The 23542-nt window shown below is 40.5% G+C and overlaps 1 protein-coding gene and 1 pseudogene across 1 annotated transcript; both read left to right on the plus strand.

The window, feature by feature from the left end:
* The first annotated feature begins 1110 nt into the window (after window positions 1–1110).
* Window positions 1111–13209, plus strand: LOC137258066 (mesenchyme-specific cell surface glycoprotein-like). The gene is made up of 12 exons (XM_067795615.1): window positions 1111–1296; window positions 2479–2703; window positions 2971–3178; window positions 4656–4785; window positions 5702–5816; window positions 6290–6460; window positions 7285–7350; window positions 8459–8697; window positions 9822–10039; window positions 10704–10801; window positions 11445–11474; window positions 11855–13209. The coding sequence occupies exons 1-12, from the start codon at window positions 1128–1130 to the stop codon at window positions 11923–11925; spliced, it is 1740 nt and encodes a 579-aa protein (XP_067651716.1). The 5' UTR covers window positions 1111–1127; the 3' UTR covers window positions 11926–13209.
* Window positions 13210–15427: 2218 nt separating this feature from the next.
* On the plus strand, window positions 15428–18750 carry LOC137258571 (chymotrypsinogen A-like; annotated as a pseudogene).
* Window positions 18751–23542: the final 4792 nt, after the last annotated feature.

Here is a 23542-nt window from a genome sequence, read left to right on the forward strand (position 1 = left end):
CACTATCTTTAAGAAGAGTGACTAATCCCATATTTTACTTGACATATTACTCGTTATGTTGGTACTAGAAAACTGCATTCTATTAATTAGATCATTGAAGTGTATAAACTGGGTAAAAGCAGCCCCTGAAACTCAAGCAGTTGCGGGATATATACTCGATAAACTACGGAAAGAAGAGTGAAATAATATTACACCTCTTCTTTACTATTGTTATCCAAGCTTTACTACCCTCATAAAAACACTTTCCCGGACTTATGTAACTTATCTCAGGATTGCTGTGGAGGCTTATTTATGACAGTTGTTTGGGAAAGGTCTATATATAGGTTTATATGTCCCCGCTGACCAATCTCATGTCTCTTTGAAATATATAGTGTTTAAACACCATGGCTGCTTTTTTTAGCCAAGGAGGGTCCTTGTGAAAACGGCTGCCAACAATGGAGAAAACAGAAAGGAAATCAGAAAACCGCCTTACATCAGTTTAAATGTAATTCGACAGATGCAATGTAGCACACGTGAGCATTACTTTCTCATCTATATAATGCAGGTCCCTCTAAGTAATTAAAGGAATTACGGCAAATTTGAAGGAATTGCATTTCATTTCAAGTGTAAACAAACGCAGCCCACTCGCAAAACAGTTGCAGCGATATCGGTAATTTAGCGGTAATAACATATACACATATCTCTCTCTTTCTCTCTCTCTCTCTCTCTCTCTCTCTATCTATCTATCTATCTATCTATCTCTCCCTCTCTCTCTCGACCAATTTAACCACCGCCACCCGGCTTCATCCCATTCCATACAAGCCACTGTGCCAGTGCCTCATCAACATCACGCCAAATGATATCATCACCCATGTTATCGTTCATCAAACGGTCAACAAAGGGGCGTAAAGTCAATGACTGACAGACAACACTGCATTGTAATTTTTGTTAATACCCAGACACCTATGCGCACTCACCAATTGAGGCAAGTGTCAAATGAGTGTCAAGTTCACTTGATAAGTACACATTGTTTTCCATTCATGGACGGAACCGCCCCTGTGATATCATCTGTCTCATATTTCACAGCCAAACATATCCATTTCAGACTCTCATGCCTAGTGATTTAGTGGGATACACGTCCTGGTGCCATGGAGCTTTTGGTGTTCCTCCTCGCCCTGTCTTTAGTAAATGGTGACTATAGTGTCAGTCTTGAGGAGGTGTCTTCCGTGTTTTTACCGACAACTGGACGATTGTGGGATTACAAAGTCGTCCAACGTGCGTCGTATGACGCCGATAACAAGATCCTATACGTTGTTGGTAAGTCGGCGGGGCGGGGAAGGGGCGGTTTTGGCAACGTGGTCAACGTTTTCGATCAAAATTAAAAGTCTTTGGTTCCTACATGTGCACAACACGCTTAGAACCCACCATAGTGAATTTGTGTTTTTTTTTAAACTGCAAACTAAACAATAAGTCTCTTTCTTTCAGTGCTGAGCGATTCGTTATATTACGAACATTCGATTTATGTACAAGTAATACTCTATACTTATTAAATTCAAATTTCAGAACTTTGTCATTTCACGGCTAAACAGTATTGACAGCAAGCGCCCTTTAGTGGCGCCCGTGTGTAGATCACCGTGACCTCAGTCTACAGTTCGCGTATCAATTTCCCATTGATTCTGGGTTAACAATGCGCAACAGAGATATGTATCAGCGCTGTATGCTGTAAGCTAATTCTTAGTCTCGGAAAATATTTAATTTTGATTGTAAGAAATAAACCCATTTAAATAGAAAAGGAACCTTATGGAGACCTGGAATTCAAGACCTCTAGACTTGCTCATTTAGGACTTTAGCAGTGCTGGTCTGGACTATGGAAAATAATGTGGTTCAGCGCCCATGAGACAGACTAAGTATGATAGGGTCTATTGTAGTAACATCGACCTAGGTCGACGGTTTCTTTGTTTCTGATTGCACTACTCCAGGTACGGTTTCGTTGGCATTACAGATGTTGGATACTAACACGAACCGTTGAGTGCGTCATGGATGACAATTTCTTTAGTATAATATGTGTAGGTTGTCGGTTCTGCTTGACACTGGTATACATCATCTTACGTTCTTGTTAATTCAACAGTAGTTCAAGAAAACCCGAATAGTTCATACTGTTATAATCCATGTGTCATGAATCACTTCAGTCATATCGTGTATTGACAGATTAATGATGATAATATTGTGGAATCACAAACTCACCATCAACAAAATGCTAGATTCGCTATAGTATATCATGGATTGAGTAATGTGGATAGAAAGATTTATAACTGTTGATCGGTAAATACAGAGAATAGGTAATTCTTTAGCTTCCTGTGAGAAGGTACAGTACAGTCAAACATGTCTTCTTGTCCACTGATGACATAACGGCTGTTGGCGTTAGTCATTTGGCTGGATGTACATGACCATGATAATGGCATAAAACTGGACTCACTGACCAACTGACCTTCACCACAGGGGGACTAAATAGGTTCGTGATTGACATGAAGACCCCTTCCAACCTGGCCCCGGTCCGTACAGACACCTCCCAGCAAGGTAACCTCGAGTACACCGACATCTCCTGCTGCGGTAACTACTTCATCCAGACTACCCACAACATCGCCTATCCACCCAACGGAACGGTCAAGATATTCAAGAAGTTTGATGCCAGCAGACAAACGGAAGAGATCTTTTCTGCCCCAGGTAGAGTGTGATCATAACAATCTGAGGAGGATGGAGGATGGGGGTCTTTGGTGCTTTGGTGGGGTATTTGCAGTCTGCAGACAGCGAAAATTTGTTCGTGTAATATCAATCTTAGGACTCTCATAGGACTCTCAACGGTATACCTAAGTGATAATGCCTTTATGAAAACTTGAGACCAGACCAGTTCTAGTTCAACACAACCTATGTTTGAGAATACATTATTTCAGTAAAACCTTCTCCATGGCATTATGTATTGTTCCCCTACAGTTGGCGAAAACCCCAGTAGTGTACGGTTCCTGCCTGGGTGCAGGACAGCCATTGTCACTGTCAAAGGAAGTGCTTACAAATCCGACGGTGATTTCACTGACCCAAAGGGCAAGGTCCTTCTTGTCCGACTTCCGGGTGCCAGCTTCCCTGGGAGCTTCGCCAGCAACGTTGACATCACGACGTTGGATTTCACAAAATTTGATGACAGGTTAGTGAGTGTATGTTCCCGCTTCAGAACATAGGAAATACCAAGATCTCGTCATTAAAACTAATCTAGCTCCCTTTTCAAATGCCAAACACCCTACGCCTGCTGTGTAGGTGGGCTCTTTCCAGTCGAACATTTCTCGACATGCATCTCATCGGTATGGATTTTCAGTTGTCTAGCACACTGCTACATGGAGGAATGACATGACATGGAGGAATATCTAACCAACCAGATGAAATTTGATGGAGTATTACACCATGTTGTAGTTGCACGTAGTGATCAAAACACTTCACACCTTCACGCAGAGTTTTTGGCATTGCTGAGGTTGAAAAGCAGACATTCCTATATTTTATGACCGTTTCTGTTACTTCTCTCAGCATGTGAATGAGAAATGGGAAGATAGGAATGAGCAGAGACGCTCCATGACCGAGGTATGGTGATTATATCTGCAAGTTTTACAGGGTGGCTGTCAGTACACCTACAGGTTCATGCGAGAACACACACGGGGATACTGTCCAAAACACGTCCATATATATTGTATCATATTTGGTAAGAGATAAGATAAGACTAGTACAAAGAAGCACACATTGTTTAATATGACGTTTTCGAAGACTTTTAACAGCGTAATTGATAAATGCTACTGCTTTCAAGAACTTGGTAAGGTGTGTTTTAGACAGAATGGGGGCCTGAGTGAACAAACAATACGTTCATGACAATTCTGTATTTGCGAAAAGGTTTCGTAACAAACTCGGGACAGTACGTGTTGCACAATATAGATATAACAACAGTGTACCGAAGTAGTGAGTGAGTGCGTTAAAGTTTATAGGCACGGCAGCAATATTTCAGCCGTATCGTGACTTAATACTTTTAAGTTCATATTTTTAAAATTTTTAGTTCTTAATAAATGTGCCAATGTTACAAACCAGGCGACGAAGGACACTAAAATCAACTAGTCTCACAGTAACAAGAAAGACAACAAGCATATATCTTTAAATTAGGATTTCAAGTTAGGACAATACAACATTTAAAACAAAGGCTGATGATCGCCAACAACTGAAGTTAGATCAGCACTCTAGGAACCATGGCGACTTAAAGTATTCGTATGGGCTCTATCTAGATTTATACCATCCCTTCTGCCAATGACGATTGCATTGATATTTAGACATGACAAAACAACAAATAGGTGTGTAGGGTTAAATAAACGTTGAAAGTTCTGAGACTTCTTACTATATCAGGGGGACAATCGTTTTACAGTATTTAAGCCTCCTTGGAGGATACAGCCACTAACTATGTCAGTTGGTACTTATTCAGGCGATAATATGATATCATTTATCTAATCACAACACAACCGAAGAGAGTGGAACTTAAGCATATCTTTGAAAACATACCCAAGCAAACGATAACACCTTGACGTCTTTGGCGATGACGTCGCCATTAATGTCAGAAGCGTCCAGACCTAACTGAGACCACTGTCATGCAGTGTCAGCGAGCTGCTCAGCAGGGGAGTCAGGTTTGTGTACCGGGACCGCCACAACAACTTCTCCAACGACGTCGACCCGAGCAAGATAACAGTGACTCCGGACGGGAAGACAGCGTACATTGGTCTACAGGTATTCTCACAATAATTGACACAATAATGCTTCAAAACTGCTGCAAAAAATGTTTATTGTGTTTAATGTAGCAGTGGAAGTCAGTGAAATAAATATGTACACAGCGAACTCAAAATCAGCCAATCGAACGTTTCGAACTCAGGGTACTGCATGCGTCATATTATGACGTCATATGATTGTTCGCGACACAACTCTCCGGCAGAGAGTTTGGCGGTTACCGTGGCAGCCGGCAATATTTGTCCAGTTGTCACCCTCCTGAGAGGGGTGACAATGAAACTTGTTAAAGCGTCATTGACCATTGCCATTACAGTATTTCACACGAAGGCAAGATAACCCTTACTCAGCATGTTTTGGCTTCGTTCAGAGATTGTTTTCACTATACGGTGGGAGATCAATCGACACGCAATAAAGGAACCATCATCAGTCAGTAGGATCTACCACTAATCATCTAATCATCTACTCTAATCATCCCCATCCGAATAATGAAATAGTTTGGTGAGAATGGCGATGGAGCGATCGCTGCCTAGAGTGATTATATAGATGTTACGTGCGGCTAGGTTAAGTCCAAAGAAACGCCAACCTGTTTCAAGTAACTGTTTCAAAAGTGACGAGGGTGTTAGGACGTACTTTTAATTTTTGATAGAGAAACGTGACGTTGGGGGAACTCATTTTTAACTGATTCTCTGACAAATACGGCTTGGGACGTTTAGCACTCGTTCTTACAGACCCTCATTCTTATAGTGGACAAATGCATCATCGGGACGCGGGTAAGTCAGTCTTATTCTTTAAATGACAATAAAAATTGTAACGTGCACAAATAAAAGTGACACGCAGATGCTCGAGACACATTTCACTTTTTAATTTAGCCTTTCTTGTTATCAAAGCAGTACCTCTGTAACTATGTGTTGTGTTGTAGCGCACTAACGCCGTGGCAGTGTTGGATGTCAGGTCCGGCAACATCGTCAGTATCCGTGGTCTCGGTCTGAAGACCTGGAGGAACCTGCTAATGGACGCGTCAGACCAAGACGGGGGTGGGTGCCAAGAATTAGCTAACTGGGGTCATATATGGGACATTATAGCAGGGCAAACTACGGACATGCACCCACAGTGAACAATACTGTCGGTCGCAACATCTTTCAAATACATCAATCATGTTCCAATACATCAGTCATGTTAACATACATCAGTGATATCATAATACGTCAGTAATACTAGCGTCAATAATGTTAAAAACATTTTAAAAAGCACCAGTCATGTTAAATTACTTCGGTCATGTTGAAATACATACGTCATGTTAAAATACATCAGTGTTATTATAACATATCAGTAATACTAAAGTCAGTAATACTAAAGTCACATCTGGTAATTGATATTTCATTAGTGTATGAGGCAAACACATTAAGATCACTAAATTGGAAGTTGAGGCGTTCCATCATACCGCGCTGGTGTGTGTGGGAACTGGGAAGGAGGTACCTGACAAACGCGATGTGATATAATATTTCAGGCATCAACATGAGGGCGTGGCCTATCTATAGCTACTACCTTCCTGACGGGATTGAGTACATGACACACAACGGTAACAACTTCATCGTCACAGCCAACGAGGGCGACGATTACGACTACAGCGACATGATATCGTGGAAAGAGGAAATGAGAGGGAGGGAGTTTGTTGAAAGTAAGATCATGGACAGTGGAAAATAAAAACGGGCTATAGATCACCATCAACATGTTACCTGCATGGGCCATAGCTGGGTTTGCTCCATCCATTCACCTCCTGGCGATTGTGCTTTAGTGTTAGCCAGTATTAAAAAGAACAAATATTTTACGATTAAAATTGTGGTAGACCTATACTGATTTGAAGTTTTGGGACTTGTGTGTCATCTCAGTAGGACAATATGTTTTTTATTTCTTTGTAGGATTAATTATATTTATTCATGTTGTATGTTTTCCACATATATTTACTACCTTAAATGAAACCAGATAAATCAGATCGATAACGTTTGTAACTTTGGTTCGTTGCTTAACATCCCTCTCTGCAATTTGCATGCTAATGACAGCGGCCTGTAACGTATCGAGTATAGACCAGACAATCCAGAGACTTACATCTTGAACAGTGGTATATGCATTGAGATAAGATAAGAGCATTACTTAAATGATCTTGTCAGACCCTTCAGTTGCCCTGCATTGGTTGTTGAATACCCGTTCTACCCCGAATCTGTTTATTAGAGAAGGGTCCGGACAACCAACAGACAAGCGCCATGGATCATAAAGGATATCAACATAGTGCAGTATATAGCGTTTGTTGTGCGTGACAAGAACAGGTCTTCCTGCCAACATACTTCAGATATAACAGTTCAGTTATACTTCAGCCTGATCGTAGACCGGAACTGTCTCTTTCAACGCCATTTGTGTTCACAAGACTATTCAGTTTTGTTTTCATATCCATTTTTTGTGAGGTGAGTATCAGCTGTCTTATCTTAGACTGTGTATTGGTTTCAGAGAACATGACAGCAGATAATCTGAGCGACCAGATGAAGACGTGGCTTGCCAACGACACAATGCTAGGTAACTGAACCATGTCTCCGAGAACCAGGAAAGCATTGCATGTAAACATACGAGGCTGAAGTTTTCATAGCCTAGATTTATCTAGGATACTGAGGAAAACACTATGTCCAAATAGAGGTGTTTTATCGTTACTTTACAGAAATGTTAGTGCTTTTGACTAAGAGGTCCAAATATAATGAAGACTTTGAAAGTCTGGGTGTTAATTAGTTGACTCTTTACCTTAGGTGCTAGTTGGTAGATGAATAATGGATTTATCTTTTTTTATTTGGAAACAATTAATGACATCTGTCTATAGATGCCACCCGCATAACACTAACAAAGTCATGACCTACTTGTTAACCGCTACAGATTAAGACAGAACGATTGAGCATCATGAAACAAGCAGGCAAGAACGTAAAACCAGGACAGACATAGACACATCCAGTAAACAAAAACAATATAAAGGCGTGCATGGAAGGAAGTACGAACACCATGAACCTGTAAAACAATTGACAAAACTGATCAGAAAATTTTATTCATTGATCCTTTGTAGACAGGTGCAGGAATCTGTAGTCTTTTTTGGTTGAAGGCGTTTCGGCGTACATAAAGTAACATTCTTGTATGTTTGCTTTTGTTTGTTTATTAAAATATGATATCTTTGTGCTTGTGATGTCATGGTTTACGGTTGCATTGATTTCAGATTTGCAATTTGTTCAACAAGATGTGGTAAGGACAGTTGACGGTGTAATTGGAGAGTGTACGTTCTTTGCAATCCACATTGCAATCCTTTCTCACTTTGTTGTCTCATTTGAAGGTACCTTTATAATCATGCTGCTGTCGAGGTATGCAGAAGCTTTTATCTCAAGCCTCTAAGTCACGGAGGTAGTTTGATAGTAGTATTTGAGTACATAAACTCGTAAGTTGGGCTGAAGTCATCAAAATTTAGATTTAGGTTTTACCGTAATGAGACAGAGACAGTGACCACAAAATCAGTTTTGACTGCTGCCTTCCTTCCATAAACTTCAGAATGACACTTAAAAGGTATCGCCACATCAGACCTCCTCCGTAAGTAGTACAACACGATACCTCTCGTCACTAAGTCTTCAGTGACGTTGTCTGTGTTGTCCAGGGAGACTGACGTTTACGACTCAGAACGGAGAAAGCGATGTCACCAGTGGCTACAGCAAGTTTGTCATGTTGGGTAGTCGGAGCTTCTCCATCTGGAACGTCACATCCATGAAGCAAGTGTACGATAGCGGGGACGACATCGAAAAGAGACACGCCGATCTCTATCTCGACCTATTCAACGGGGATGTGAACGGCACCAATACACCTGCACAGGACGCAGACAAGACGTCGGCAGATAGGGTAGTAGTAATAATAGTAGAAGTAGTAGTATTAGTAGTAGTAGTTGTAGTAGTAGTAGTAGTAGTAGTAGTAGTAGTAGTAGTTGTAGAAACTTTAGTAGTTTATAGACAACTTCTTTATTGCAGTGGAAGCAAGAGTACTGTAAGTCCCCGTGGTCCCTAGCATGGGGATCTAACTTCAGTTGTTGGCAAGATATGGCCAGTTGTTATATTATAAAGGTATCTATGGTTAAAACGTTTTGGTGATAATTACTTGTTTTAAACTGAAATCTGTCGGAAACTAGTTACATTTACTGTCCTTCCTCGATAGATGTTTTAACCCGGTAACCTTGTTTTCATCGCTATCTGGCTGTTACATTTCCGATGCGATGTAGAATTTTCACTCACCCACTCACTCACTCAATCTTTATTGCAATGGTTGTGACGCTTTGGTGTAGACGCTAACATCGTTACCAAGCAAGTGATCTATCCATAAACTTTCGTTCCTGTTCATCAAACCAACTTCTTCTGCTTGCGAAGTGTTAGCTGTGCTAGCGCAGTGAACGCGTTTGTGACAAGCAGGCGGAGCAAGTAATCTGGACGAATACTCTTGGTTGCTACATATAGATTAGCGATTAAGCACGTGCAATACATGCTGACAGTGGCGTGAAATCAATACCGCTACTGTTTAACATGTGTCTCGTAGAGCGGTTTGGTTTAGCAAAAGACCATCACGACACTATTTGCACGAGGAAATTGAACTTTTCAGTATACAGACGACAGCCTGTTTCCATCTTGTTTCAAATAGAATGTTCTAGAGGGCGTTTCAATATATGCAATTTGGGGTTATTTGTCAGGTCGTGGCTCATCTAGTGGTTGTCAAGCAGTAAATGCCACTTAAAGAAGTCATAGATGTGGTGGTATCAGTGGTAGTAGTACTAGTAGTAGTAGTAGTAGAAGTGGTGGTAGTAGTAGTGGCAGGAGGAGGGGAATGAGGAGGAGAAAAGTATTCGCAGGAGCATCGTCAGTATGCATAATTACACAATACTACCAACCTTTCATTCTATCCCATTTGGTAGTATTCGTAGTAGTAGTTGTGTTGTTGCAGTAGCGATACAAACAATAACAATCCTGTTCTTGTGACAGGGTCCTGAACCAGAAAGCGTGGCAGTTGGTGCCATTGACAGACTGACGCTGATCTTCATTGGGAACGAGTCTCCCGGAACCCTCAACGTCTACTCCATCCTCAGCGGAATCAGGCCAAGATTCGAGTGTATATGGGCCGGCGTGACAAACACTTCCCTGACATGGAGGAGCATGTTTACCAGCAAGAGCATGAGGGGCGTGGCCCCAGAACATATTATGTGAGCTGCTGTCGTTTTTCATGTGCTTTAGTACACCGAACAATTCTTGCATTACGCAAAAGAAAAATAAACAAACAACACATAAAATATTTCTCAACCCAAATGTTTTTAATATATAAACGGTACTATTACTGGCTAAAATGTGTTACATTAAGGTAGCTCTTTCATTAAGAAGAGGCATCAGGCAAGAGGCGTTTACAAATTTTAAATTGGTCACATTCCGTGTTTCAATAAAAGCAAAAGCCGTTGGGCTGCACGCATTATATGCGCTGGAATATGGCCCCGATTTCTCGAAATAAGCTTAAGTCAAAACTCAGAAATCGAGTTTTCTTAAATTGAGAAAACGCATGAAAATGTATTGCCCAAAAATGAACTGAAATCAAACTCAGTAGACAATTTGCGTTTGATGGATATTTTAGTTGTTTGGACTTTTTATTTAGAGATAGAGCTGAGTTAAAAATTCAGCTATTTCAAACTCAGTTTGAAACTTGAATAAACACTTGAGGGAAGTCGAAAGCTAACGTAAATAGGTTTAGAGTATCCCACACAGTAGATAAATCAACGGCCTTGAAAAGTGCTTGACAAATCATGGATTTTCTAAGCACATTATTAGCGTGCGGAAAGGTCTTACAATTAGTGCAGTTTGTATACACCTCCATTTCAGATTTCTGCCAAAGGATAAAAGTCCTACTGGAAAGGAGGCAGTGATTGTGTTGGGCACGAAGTCGGGGTCCGTGACGCTGTTAAACGTGATACTCACAGGTAATCGTCAACGTCGGATCATGGGTTTACTTCAAATACGCTAAGTTACAATGAATGTTTTGATTTCACGGGGGAGGAAGGGCTCTAAATTATGACCAAGCCCTTGTGAATACATTACGTATGCCTCTCTTTGATGGAACGACTGTGTACCCTTTTGTGGTAGTGTTTTTCAGCTTTAAATTTCATTCAAATATTATCAGTAATTCCCCACCTGTTTATCGTGGGTAAAACATATAATTTCTAATCTCAAACACATAACTGGCCTTGTGACGTATTATTGCCGTGAAATATATTAATATTTTTTTAAAAATATTTGTTCTGCACTGTTCGTGTACTCTTTAAATAAGCAATCTTTAAATTTCAAGTTGCAACTGTTGACATATCTGTTTATTCAAGTCAAGTACGCTTCTATATTTTGCGTGTTTATGTAGCTTTAGAAGTACATTAACAATTGTTACATGGGTATTTTCATCCTGCATATTATTTGGTCATGTTTCTTAATATACCCAATAATCGACGAAACATACTTGCATGTTCAAGCCGCACCCTGCAATGTAAACACATTCGTTATATCGGTATGCATATATCAGCCTGAGGGAATATGTACAAACGTCTTAGGAAAATGAAACTATTTTTGTTTCAGGAACTGTACCTCCGGCAAGTCAAGCTAATAGTAAGTAGAGGTATTGTAAGTTGACACTGTGAGTGCGGTAGATTCAGTACGTCGGAAGTACATATATATGTGTGCGCGTGCATGACTGTAGTAGGATGTAATGATTTTGTTGGAGTCATATCTCAATCAAGCAGTCACGTCAAAGAAACAAGTGGCTTATCGATATTGCATGTTTCCACACGATCACGTTAGTAATGTACAGCCAACAAATTCAGACATCATACATGGTTGTACTTGCGTGTATGATCAGTAGATGTGATCCATCGCTTGTAATTTCGTTATGCTTAAACAATGATCATAAAATGAGTGTCACTGAAATGTGGCTCATTCAACTAACCACAAGATATTATGATACACAATCACCTATTCCTGATTTCCAGGCCCCAAGACGGCAAGCCTCCTGTTGCTGGCAGGCATCCTTATCTTACACGAAGTTATCAAGCGACACTGATGGTTCCATACCCCGGAATATTTCTGTACTACCCTATCAAACTACCAGTGAAAGGTGTAGCGACATATCACACTACTAGTGAAAGTTGTAGCGTCATATCACACTACTAGTGAAAGTTGTAGCGTCATATCATACTACTAGTGAAAGTTGTAGCGTCATATCACACTACTAGTGAAAGTTGTAGCGTCATATCACACTACCACTGGAGGATGTGGCAGCATGTCACACTACCACTGCAGGATGTAGCGCCACATTGCACTACCATATCATACAGCCACTGGAGGTGGTGGAAGTTGTAGCGTCATATCACACTACTAGTGAAAGTTGTAGCGTCATATCATACTACCAGTGAAAGTTGTAGCGTCATATCACGCTACTAGTGAAAGTTGTAGCGTCATATCTCACTACTAGTGAAAGCTGTAGCGTCATAACATACTACTAGTGAAAGTTGTAGCGTCATATCACACTACTAGTGAAAGTTGCAGCGTCATATCACACTGCTAGTGAAAGTTGTAGCATCATATCACACTACCACTGGAGGATGTGGCAGCATGTCACACTACCACTGCAGGATGTAGCGCCACATTGCACTACCATATCATACTGCCACTGGAGGTGGTGGAAGTTGTAGCGTCATATCACACTACTAGTGAAAGTTGTAGCGTCATATCATACTACCAGTGAAAGTTGTAGCGTCATATCACGCTACTAGTGAAAGTTGTAGCGTCATATCTCACTACTAGTGAAAGCTGTAGCGTCATAACATACTACTAGTGAAAGTTGTAGCGTCATATCACACTACTAGTGAAAGTTGCAGCGTCATATCACACTGCTAGTGAAAGTTGTAGCATCATATCACACTACCACTGGAGGATGTGGCAGCATGTCACACTACCACTGCAGGATGTAGCGCCACATTACACTACCATATCATACTACCACTGGAGGTGTCGAGCCCAATTACACTAATATTTGAGATTTTAGCGCCATCACAGTACCGATGGAGGTCGTGGCGTCACAGCTGTATTACTAAGTCATACCACACGACTCTGTCGGGTGTAGCTTCCAGATTCACAGTGAATGGAGATGCTTTATGAAGGCGAGAGCCTGATGCGCATCTGAACGTCATTCATCTCATGTCCGTGTCCGCAGTGGTAGTGGTAGTGGTAGTGGTAGTGGTAGCGGTAGTGGTAGTGGTAGACGTGTTACGAGGATCAACTGCAGACAGAGTATTGATCTAATACATGACCTTACAGTTAATAAATTATTTTGTATCAGGCGAAAGACGTTTGTTTGTTGTGTTTATGTGTTTGAGCTTACTTATGCGAGGACACCTGAGTTACACATGTAACAGTAGCAGTAGAAGTGGTAGAAGGAGGGAAACATCAGTTGGAGAAGCATTAGTATTAATAATTAACACATTACTTCCAAGAATTTATGTGTCTGATGTAAAACTATTTACACTCTGATGTAAAATATAAACACATCCTGGAGCACATTTGTTGTGATGGTAATGAGAAAGAAAAAAGTCTTTCAAAAGTCAACGCCTAGGTGATCTACTCTCAGTTTGTGGCAGTCTACAGTGTTTTTATATTGTATCGTCTTTTGTAGTTAACATGTTTTAAATTTAATTACTTCTTGTTAAATCTGTGAAAGACTAGTGGTTTTATTGTCATCCACTGACAGTTTTTTAAATGATGTGTCACGATTCTTGAACTTAGTCCTGTCCTACACGTTTGGGTATGCAAGCACTACCGAAAACGCGTGGGTCGGTTATACACAGTGCCATTTATAAAGTAGTGAAGTACACATTCTAGTACTATTGCCAGGTTTGTCATATTTGGGGCACCGCCTAAGGACTGTATCACAAGAGAGAAGACTTCAACATTCCAATACACAACCGTCTTTTTACGGCTACTGTATTATAGCACTTCCAACTTACTTCACAATTTGATGTACAGTCGGACACGCCCTTTCTACATGTATTCCACAAGAAAGTCTTACTACCCGCGGTCAAAGTTGTTGATCAATATTTGTATCATGCATTTGTTTTACAGGATAGTGACATTGGTAAGTGTAATTGTTGAGGTACAACTCTATGTATGATTGACGTATATGCGCCAGTAGATTTACAAATACTTGACCAACATAAGTTTGCTTTGGTCACGGTCCAGGCCTACAGGACACATCTGTCTCGCACCTGTTCGACGGAACGAAGAAAATAACCTACGGATAATTTCTATCGTGCAATTGTGAAAAAAACGACAGTTTGATGTACAACCACAAAAGCTGAAAATGAATAGCTTATTCACCAAGTCTTGGTTTGGGGATATAGGTGGAGAGGCCTTGAGTCGGCTTTCTGATCACCTCATGTGTGTTGACAAGTGTACATGGAATGGCCAGCGGTATTTGTTCAGTAACCAAAACAATACATAGTGTTTCTTAGTGTTACTGACTGTCATCAGGACTGGATATCTTGCTGACTGCAATGCTGTATAGCAGTCTTGACTGAGACGCCTGACAGTTAAATGGATTAAACTGTACAATAAACTTTGAAACTGGAAAGTGTATGCACTTGCAGCAACGGGAACTGAATCCAGATAATGTAAACAACGTATTATATAATATCTTATATAAGAACTCCTCAGCAGAGACTGTAACTTGATATGGTAAACATGACCTTGGATCCGGATCTCAACAAGGTTAAAAACAATGAAACCATAATAATCACCTAATTACAACTAGAGAGCAGACCAAATGTTAATAATATCTTTGTTAATTAAAAGTTATGCAATAAAAATGTCCTATAATGCAAAAATGAGAATTAAGCTGCGACGTCGCCCTGAAACCCTACCTTGCTTGTGAAAGTCAAATCTGACTCTAACCCTGACAGCTCTATTTATAGGTGACCTAGAGTCACATGATACACAAACGTGACATCAGACTATCCAAGATAGCGACTGTAGACATGATTGACGTTACTTACGTTGGAAATTGCTGTTATTATTGATACTGTAGTTTGGAAGCAGACTGCACAAAGGTATAACAAATAATAATAATATAATTTATATAGCGCCTTTCCACGTCACAAGGATATGCTCAAAGCGCTTCCTGAGCTCCCGTTGAAATATATACAGCTGGCAGGTACAAATGGTGATAAGTCACTTGTAACGGAGAAATAAAAGGTATGTCACCTTAATTAAATGCAGCATAAGGCTGGTATCTTGGCTGGAATCAATGTGATGGCTGAGAGCTTGATTATCTCTGTACTTGAAGCCAAGATCAGTCTTGAATTTTTGTTACAATATACATACATACATACATACATACATACATACATACATACATACATACATACATACATACATACATACATACATACATACATACATACATACATACATACATACATACATACATACATACATACATACATACATACATACATACATGGTGAACACTGTTCCTCTGGTTATGTTCCACATTTATAAGCAGAATGAAGATGACTCGCCTTGGCCTCGTTCTTCTGACGTTAGCGTCACTGGTCGACAAATGCAGTTAGTTCCCGTTTACAGTCGAGGTCCAAACGAGGTGAGGAAGGCGTTCAGTTAATGTCACGAATGATGAATAACGTTACATAGCTGATATTTGTGAGATTTACAATTTTCAAAAAGTCCTTGAATATGGCCGCAGCTGCTCAATCCTTACTGTTTACATTTACTTCTGAGGGACAATCGAGCATCAAAATATCCAATAGCGTCATGCCGTCCTTGGTCAGTATTTGTCAGATCAAAGCTACTCCATTCAAGGTTCTACAACTTTCATGGTAGAAATGAGGAGGAAATACTATTTAAGATTCAAGATTTAAAGATTAAAGTTGAGTAAACTAACTCATGTCTTACTCACTAAGGATCATATTAGTGCTCACACAGTCTTGCGGTCTCGACCTTTAGAAACAAGCTTATCTTGCGAGATCACAAGAGTGCGTGTCCTGTATTCTTTACTATTCAATTGGTGTTTCAGCGACAATACAGCTGGGTAACAGTTCTCCATCCTCCTACTGCCAGTGTCTGCTTGACATGGCGGACACTGTACCAGACATCGACCAGGCCTCCCTTCAACAGAGCCCAATCCGAATCTGTGGAACTTTACGCCTGCGATAGGTGTAACACATCATTAGTTTGCGTTTTGAAACCTACGTCGAGTTGCTGATATTTGTAAACCGGTTCTTCCTTCAGTGAACGACATTAGTGTCTTGACAGTGGTAGAGCCCATCACCGGTATCAAGAACGCCGAGCCGGTGTGTCTCCCAGTCAACGGCCAGTGGGGGAACCTGAAAGGAAGGACGTGTGTTGTGGCCGGATAGGGAGCCACCTCACAGCAGAGCGGTTCCAGTGCATAGGTATAATGTGACATGACATTATGACGTTATGACGTTATACCTATTACTTGTTACACCAAGGAGTATCCGAATTACAATACATTGGAAGCTGTAAAAACCGGTACCTCTCAACACCGACACAAAATCTCAGTCCCATCCACGGCTTGTACATTTATCATCAGTTCTACAATCCGGCACATTGTCTAAACCAGATTATGCCCTCAGTCCCAATGAGTGCCCGTTATGACAGCTTCCACTGTATGTCATCAACCCACAGTAATCTACCCATTTAGTCACACATGTAACATGATATTAGACAGCCATAGTGAACCATTTGAGTGTCTACCTACTCGAAATATACTGTGACATCACGCAAAATTATGATTAAAGACCTCGACTGAAGCACACGTATCATTGGTTGAATTGACTACAACAACCAATCATATCACCAGTGCCCTTACAGAAGACTAGTCATTTTTGCTTTTTTTATGTTATTGGCAAATATATGTGTTGTATGGTTCCGTCAGTGTCAAGGTTATGCTGATACGTCACGTTGAGGTCACAGACTAGTTGTGATGAGGTCACAGGGCAAGTGATCATGTTGAGATGAGGCCATGACTAGAGATGACCCTATAATAACAAGGCTAGTATTACACTTTAACAGGTCTGTATTTATGTTGCGCGGAGACTTTTGTAAACGAACTGAAGAGGTTATAGTCCAATTAAACATTCTCATTTTGCCTAATGCTTGTGTTAACGTTTTGATGATGTCATGGAAAGGAGTGAGTTTAGTTTTACGCCGCACTCAGCAATATTCCAGCTACATGGCGGCCGTCAGTAGTCAGTAAACAATCCGGTCTTGACCAGACAATCCAGTGATCAAACGCATAAGCATCAATCTGAGCAATTGGGACCCGATGACATGTGTCAGCTGAGTCACCCGATCTCACTAGTCACTTCTTACAAGCACAGTCGCCGTTTGTGGCAAGTGAGTTGCTGAAGATCTATTCTGTCTTGGTACTTCACGGGCTGCAAGGGAAGGTGGTACTTCACGGGCTGCAAGGGAAGGTGGTACTTCACGGGCTGCAAGGGAAGGTGGTACTTCACGGACTGCAAGGGAAGGCGTTGACCTCAAGTTAGGGACTGTTTCGATGACACCACATACCAATATTAAAGCTGTGATTCTAACAGAGTATTGAGTGAACGAATTGATGCGGTCAGAAGATTGCATACACATTCTTATGTTTTCGTAAGCAATGGTTAACGCTATGTCGATGCCTCGGCTAGGTTTTAGGCTACGAAGGTTACAGAATCGTGTCAATTCAACTTTATGCTGTAGTCACCTGGTTCTAAAGTCCTAGTACCAGTCAGATACTAGCTACGGCGTCCATGTAGAAGCATATTCTTATAAGTCATAGATTATGGTCTTGTAGGCTGTGTCTGTGTAATCTGAACATGGCTGTTGTATAACGAGGTAATGGGAAACCTACGTCTGTGAATTTAAGTAACAATCGTAACAATAAATACAGATATATGTAAGGTAAATAAACGAAAAGTCTCAATGGAAAGGATAATGTCATGTATGTTTGTTCCTGATTTGCTTTCAGATACGTATCCAGACCTCCCCAACGACGCTAGTATCAGGGCCTATGATGGGAAATCGTGCCCCCACAAATATGTATCACCCAGTAACAAGAAGACACAGATCTGTTCTGCTGGGGACTCTTACATCTGTCAAGTAAGTACAGAAGATGGTGATGGCGGTGATGGTGGTGATGGTGGTGGTGATGGTGGTGATGACGACGACAACGATGATGATAACGGCGTTAAGACAAGCATATGCTGTTAACACGCTTGTTAAATACAGATTTCAAAACAGTTCAAGAGGTAATATTTTAAACATTCTGTATGCAGTTTGAAACACGAAATCTGAATTTATTACCCAGAACCAGAACCCATTACCTTCCAGAGGACTATGGAGTAAAATACACAGAAAGTGAACGTTTATGCAATCTTTGTAACTGAAAAGTTGTTGGAGATTTATTTGTCTGTCTGATTATTTGCCATGCTCGGCCCTAGAAAAGGAAAACAGATATCCACAGCATTAGTCCTATTCCACACTGAAACACTATACAGTTGCACGTAACACAGTAGATCTGCTTATTCATAAAATGGTCCTCACATATTTTGCTGAAATAGTAAACATGAAATAAAACACCACATCACTTTATTTCACTTTAAACACTCTGACTGATGGTAAATATTATCATTATTATCACCAGGGTGATTCCGGTGGTCCGTTGGTCCGTCAGTTCGGCGGGAGATGGGCTCAGTGCGGCATCACGTCATACGGGGCAGAGAAATGCAAGACTAAAAGCACACAAGGCATCTACACAAAAGTACCTGTCTGCAAGGCGTGGATTCAGTCAGCTCTTGCCAAGTGAAGACTCCGGCAAGTGCACCGTCATTCAATAAAGATTGAGTCATTGTTCATTGCACTTCTTTGTGCAACGATTTTTTTTTCATTATTACATACTTATATTTACCATATATGTTTTGTTTTGTATTATCATTATCATGTGTAGAGGAGAAGGGGCTTCTGAACATCATTAATAGTAATTTAGAGGGAGTCCTATTTAGTTTTTATGTAACCCATTCTACAGTAGAAACTGAATATCAAACTTGGGTTACCTGGTAAGTTTACGTGAGTAAGACAGGGCTTACATACTGACTTACAACATGTAACTACAGTCTGACTTGAAGGAGGGCCAGTGGATTGCAATCAAACTCGAAAACTCATAAACATAAACTGATGCTGATCATAATCCTAAAACTAAAAAAAAGATGGTTAACACACTGTCATGAAAATACTTACATAGTGCGCTATTGGTTAGGGATAGCCAGATGTGCGACAAGGAAGGAAACGACACAGCAGACCTTACTGAAGCGATAAAGTAAAAGCTCAATGTCTGAGAACAGGTACTTCTCAGCAATCTCAATGCCAAACACCATCGCCTGCAGTTCACGACGGAGGGAGGAACGGACAACCAGCTAACTTTCCTCGATGTCAGAATATCAAAAGACAACAGAAGACAATGTGTAGCGTAAGCCCACCCGTACAAGCCGGTACATATACTACTCTCCAAACCATGCAACACACACACACATCCCCACCTCACTCACCCACCCACCCCCCACCCTCATCCCACCAGTCGAGAGAGGTATAATAGCTACCTGAAACCAACGTGCCCAGAACATCTGCCCCACAGTTGAACAAATGGAACATCGGCGAAACATCAACATTTAGAGCAACACATCGGGCACGTTACAAACAGCTTCAAAAGTTGACCCTCAAACACAACGTACTTCCGACCATCCATTGAAGATCGAGATTCCCTGAAAAAGAAAAGTAACTCATGAACTTCCGGCTTTATGAACCTTGGTCAAATCCTTGGTGACCAATTAATTTGATTCAGGGTACAGAGAATAGCAGAGGTAGCATTGTAAACTTTAATTCAGATCATGAAAGGTACAGTATGAATGAACAGGTCCATGATTAAATCCACTGAATGTACATGTGACTTTGTCGCTAAATAGAAAGACCTCATCAAAACAAGAAGCAGTTTTAATTTGACCCCATATTTGTCAGTGTGCCTGAAATTAACTCATTGTTGCTTGACAATTAGGCTAACGTTGTGAATGTCTCAGAATTCTCGATTTCCTCTTCTCTGTCCTTGGACCTGTCCGAGCTCGGATCAGTCGTCTCACAATCCACATGTTGGTCAGTGCCAGGGTCAAGTCCACTGATATCCTCTTCTTCCATGGGGACAGTTGGTGTTTGTACACCACTGGGACAGACTCAGTACTTGTAGCCGAAAAGGAAAAACATTCTGATCAACATGGTTTTATTCCCATTTGTCTTTCCAAGTATGTTTTCCAGTCGTGTATATATTGACAAGCATTGACGGAGGATCATCCGATAAATACTGTCAACGCGGGCCTGTGGTCATCGGCTGGGGATTGGCTCATGAATAGGGTGACTGGAGAATGAGCTCACGATTTTGATGAACATTACGTTGACGAAGACAAATGAATACGTTGATGAAGACGAAGGCATAGTTTAGTTGTTCGAACTTCTTTAGTTGGTTTCACAAGACATGACAAACAAGTATACATGAATGAGGTGAAAGGACTTCCAGCTCAACGCCAGGGCCTTTCCTGTGAGCGGCAATCCTGCTCGCGGTCGTCCCTACAAAGACAGTCTCCACACTCACATCTCACTACAGTATAGATGTGAGCATACATATATATATAAATATAACAACAATAGACAGGCAAAGATTCAACAGTGGACAGATAGAGAAACTAATAGCACTTCCTTCTACAGTTGATGTGATGACAGACGCAGCCAAGGGGGATGACCAATAAAGGCCATAAATGTCATATACAGTAATCAATGGAAGTGACAAAGAGGAACAAGGTAGCTGACAAAACAATGTACTCTGCGGTAGTGATAAAGATCAAGATTGCAGATTGAATAATAATAACTAAATATCATATAGCCTGGCTACATAGCTTTTGGTCTGTAAAAATATTTGGACATGGCTGCCCTGAAGTAGACACTATAACAATACACTGGCGTAAACGTTCACACTGCAATTCTTTAATGATGAGCTCCCGAAATAGTAGTAGTAGTAGTAGTAGTAGTAGTAGTAGTAGTAGTAGTAGTAGTAGTAGTAGTAGTAGTAGTGGTGGTGGTGGTATATTGTGCCAGATATGACATGTATATATCTACATGTACTGGTGGGGCATCATCAACATCTTTGTTAATACATAGTACAATGGGCCTGTGGCCTGATTTACTGAAATAAACCTACTGCCTGTCAGCTACTTTTATACCTCTTATGAGAATCTAGATTGTCTGTTTGGTAATACAGAGGTGAGGTAAGATTTACTATTTTGCCTCATTGTCGCATCAGTAAACATGCTTGCAAATTTTTGTTGGTTTTACGTGTAGAATAGAATGAGGGGGCATACAATAGATTGTGGGACGGTAGTGTGTTAATAATGAATACTGGTGAAGATTCTCTGATGCAACCACTCTCCACCTCCTCCTCCTCCTCCTCCTCCTCCTACTACTACTACTACTACTACTACTACTACTACTACTACTACTACTACTACTACTACTACTACTACTACTACTACTACTACTACTACTATTGCAGTTGCAGCTGCTGCTGAGATTTTGTGACCATCATTTTGTCCTACACGTGTCTGAATGTAAACTGTATCAACAACGCCTAGGTCAACTGTATTTGCTATAAAATATAGTGTGCAGGAGGGCTAATAACAGATGGTCGCCGTTAGAAAATGTCATGTTTGTAAGTTGTGGCTTACAACACACATATCTGGGAACAGCGCACATGTTTGGTGGGCTTTTTATGACACGAAAAGCGTGCTAGTATTGTTTCAGCTGCTTGAATACTAGATACACACATTAGACGTAATAATAATAGTCATTTGGCTAAAATCTTCGATTTCACTTTCATAAACAGTTTCAAATACATATGCTTTTATTATTCGAGTCAGGTTGAAGACCCGGCTTTCAGTCCCTATTCAGGAATAATGTGTGAAACCTATTTCTATTTTTGTAATTTTTTTTAAGCGGCGAAGAAAATACCAATGCTTTATTGTCAAATTATGATTGAGTAGTCATGCTGAAATTAGGAACAGCAATGTACAAAGTTTGCACAGCTTTATTAGCAGACGAACTATCCTAATGGGTTGGAATTTCAAAGTCAATGTCAAATTCCAAACAAGCAAAACTGGCTAAGAAATTAATCTCAGTTTATCTTTGTTCTGATTTCCGTTTCACTGATAATTCCACAACTTGACGAACAAATCTTCATCTGTGTTGTATATAAATTTGTGTCTAAAGGCTGTCAGAGTGATGACTTAAACTGTCCGATATTCAGCCTTCTTTTTACGATTGCTATATTATAACATGTCGACCCAATCTTTGACGTGCTTATGTCACAATTATTCAAATCAGTTTGACATGCTCATTCTCCATAGATTTCAAAGAGGTTGTCTCGCATCTCTTGTTACAATGTGTTTGCTACATCATTTAAATTGTTCGTAAACATCTTATTAACCAGTGCTGGACATTCCAAATAGAAGAGTGACAAACATGAAGTTTGATACAATTTCAAACTCTGACGTGATTGTTTTACAGATGATTGCCCTCACATGTGTGTGTGTCTTGTTTAACAGGGGGCAGTGGGGAAGCAAATGGTCACCTTTTCAAAACCTGGTGATTTTAAAATTGTGATTCAAAGACACATAATGCTGCGCTTAAAGGGCTTATCTCATGAATATTGTGAGTATTTTCTGCCTGGTGTTTAGAGTGGAGGTTATTTATGTGTACGAGGTCATTTAGGTCAGGGAGCTTAGTCTATAGACCAGGGGAGGGCAAAACAGCAAGACTGGACCTCGTGTGTTGAAATCAAAGAAGAATACACTGAAAACCGGTTTAGTTTCACTTCAGTTGTATCTTGCGCTCCCACACAGCAATTGCCAATCGAATATAACAATTACCTGTCAAGATGACGCTACATTCTACTACTGCGTAATGTCCCCTTAATGCACTGTCAGTATTGGCTGGTAGCAAGCAAACGATTTGGTGAAATGGGAAGCATTATCTGTTAAAACTTTTCCCCAATATCCAGAATGTGTTCATGGCATAAATATCTTCTCTGTGAATTTCACTCCTTTTCTTCCTTTTCTGTGCAGATCTAGTCACGTTGGCCAACTCTAATTTGCTATTGTCAGTGTTAAATTACGCCAAGGGCTACAAGACAACTGTCTCACAACTTTTCGAATATGTGAAAATATATATATATAAGGATTTTCCTTTTGGGAGAAACATTTGCGAAAAACATTAAAATTTACCGATTTCGAATTTTCTTCCGCAAAGTCAACAAAGCGAATTGCGTGGTAGTTAACTTTCTTTTTCTTGGAGATTGTCAGGGAAAGCAATTATTGATAGATTGTTCGTACTTTGAAGAATCTGCATTGAGTCAACAGACTATGTATCTCTTAGGTGCTGACAGATGCAGGCGGTATGACTAGTAATATTTGTCCTGTAACCAAAACGATACTTAGTGTACACACAGTTGTGATATATATACCTTGGTGCAATGGTATTGTTCACAATTCACCCAGAGAATGGAG

This window comes from Haliotis asinina, chromosome 12, assembly GCF_037392515.1.
Source record: "Haliotis asinina isolate JCU_RB_2024 chromosome 12, JCU_Hal_asi_v2, whole genome shotgun sequence".
Lineage (NCBI taxonomy): Eukaryota > Metazoa > Mollusca > Gastropoda > Lepetellida > Haliotidae > Haliotis > Haliotis asinina.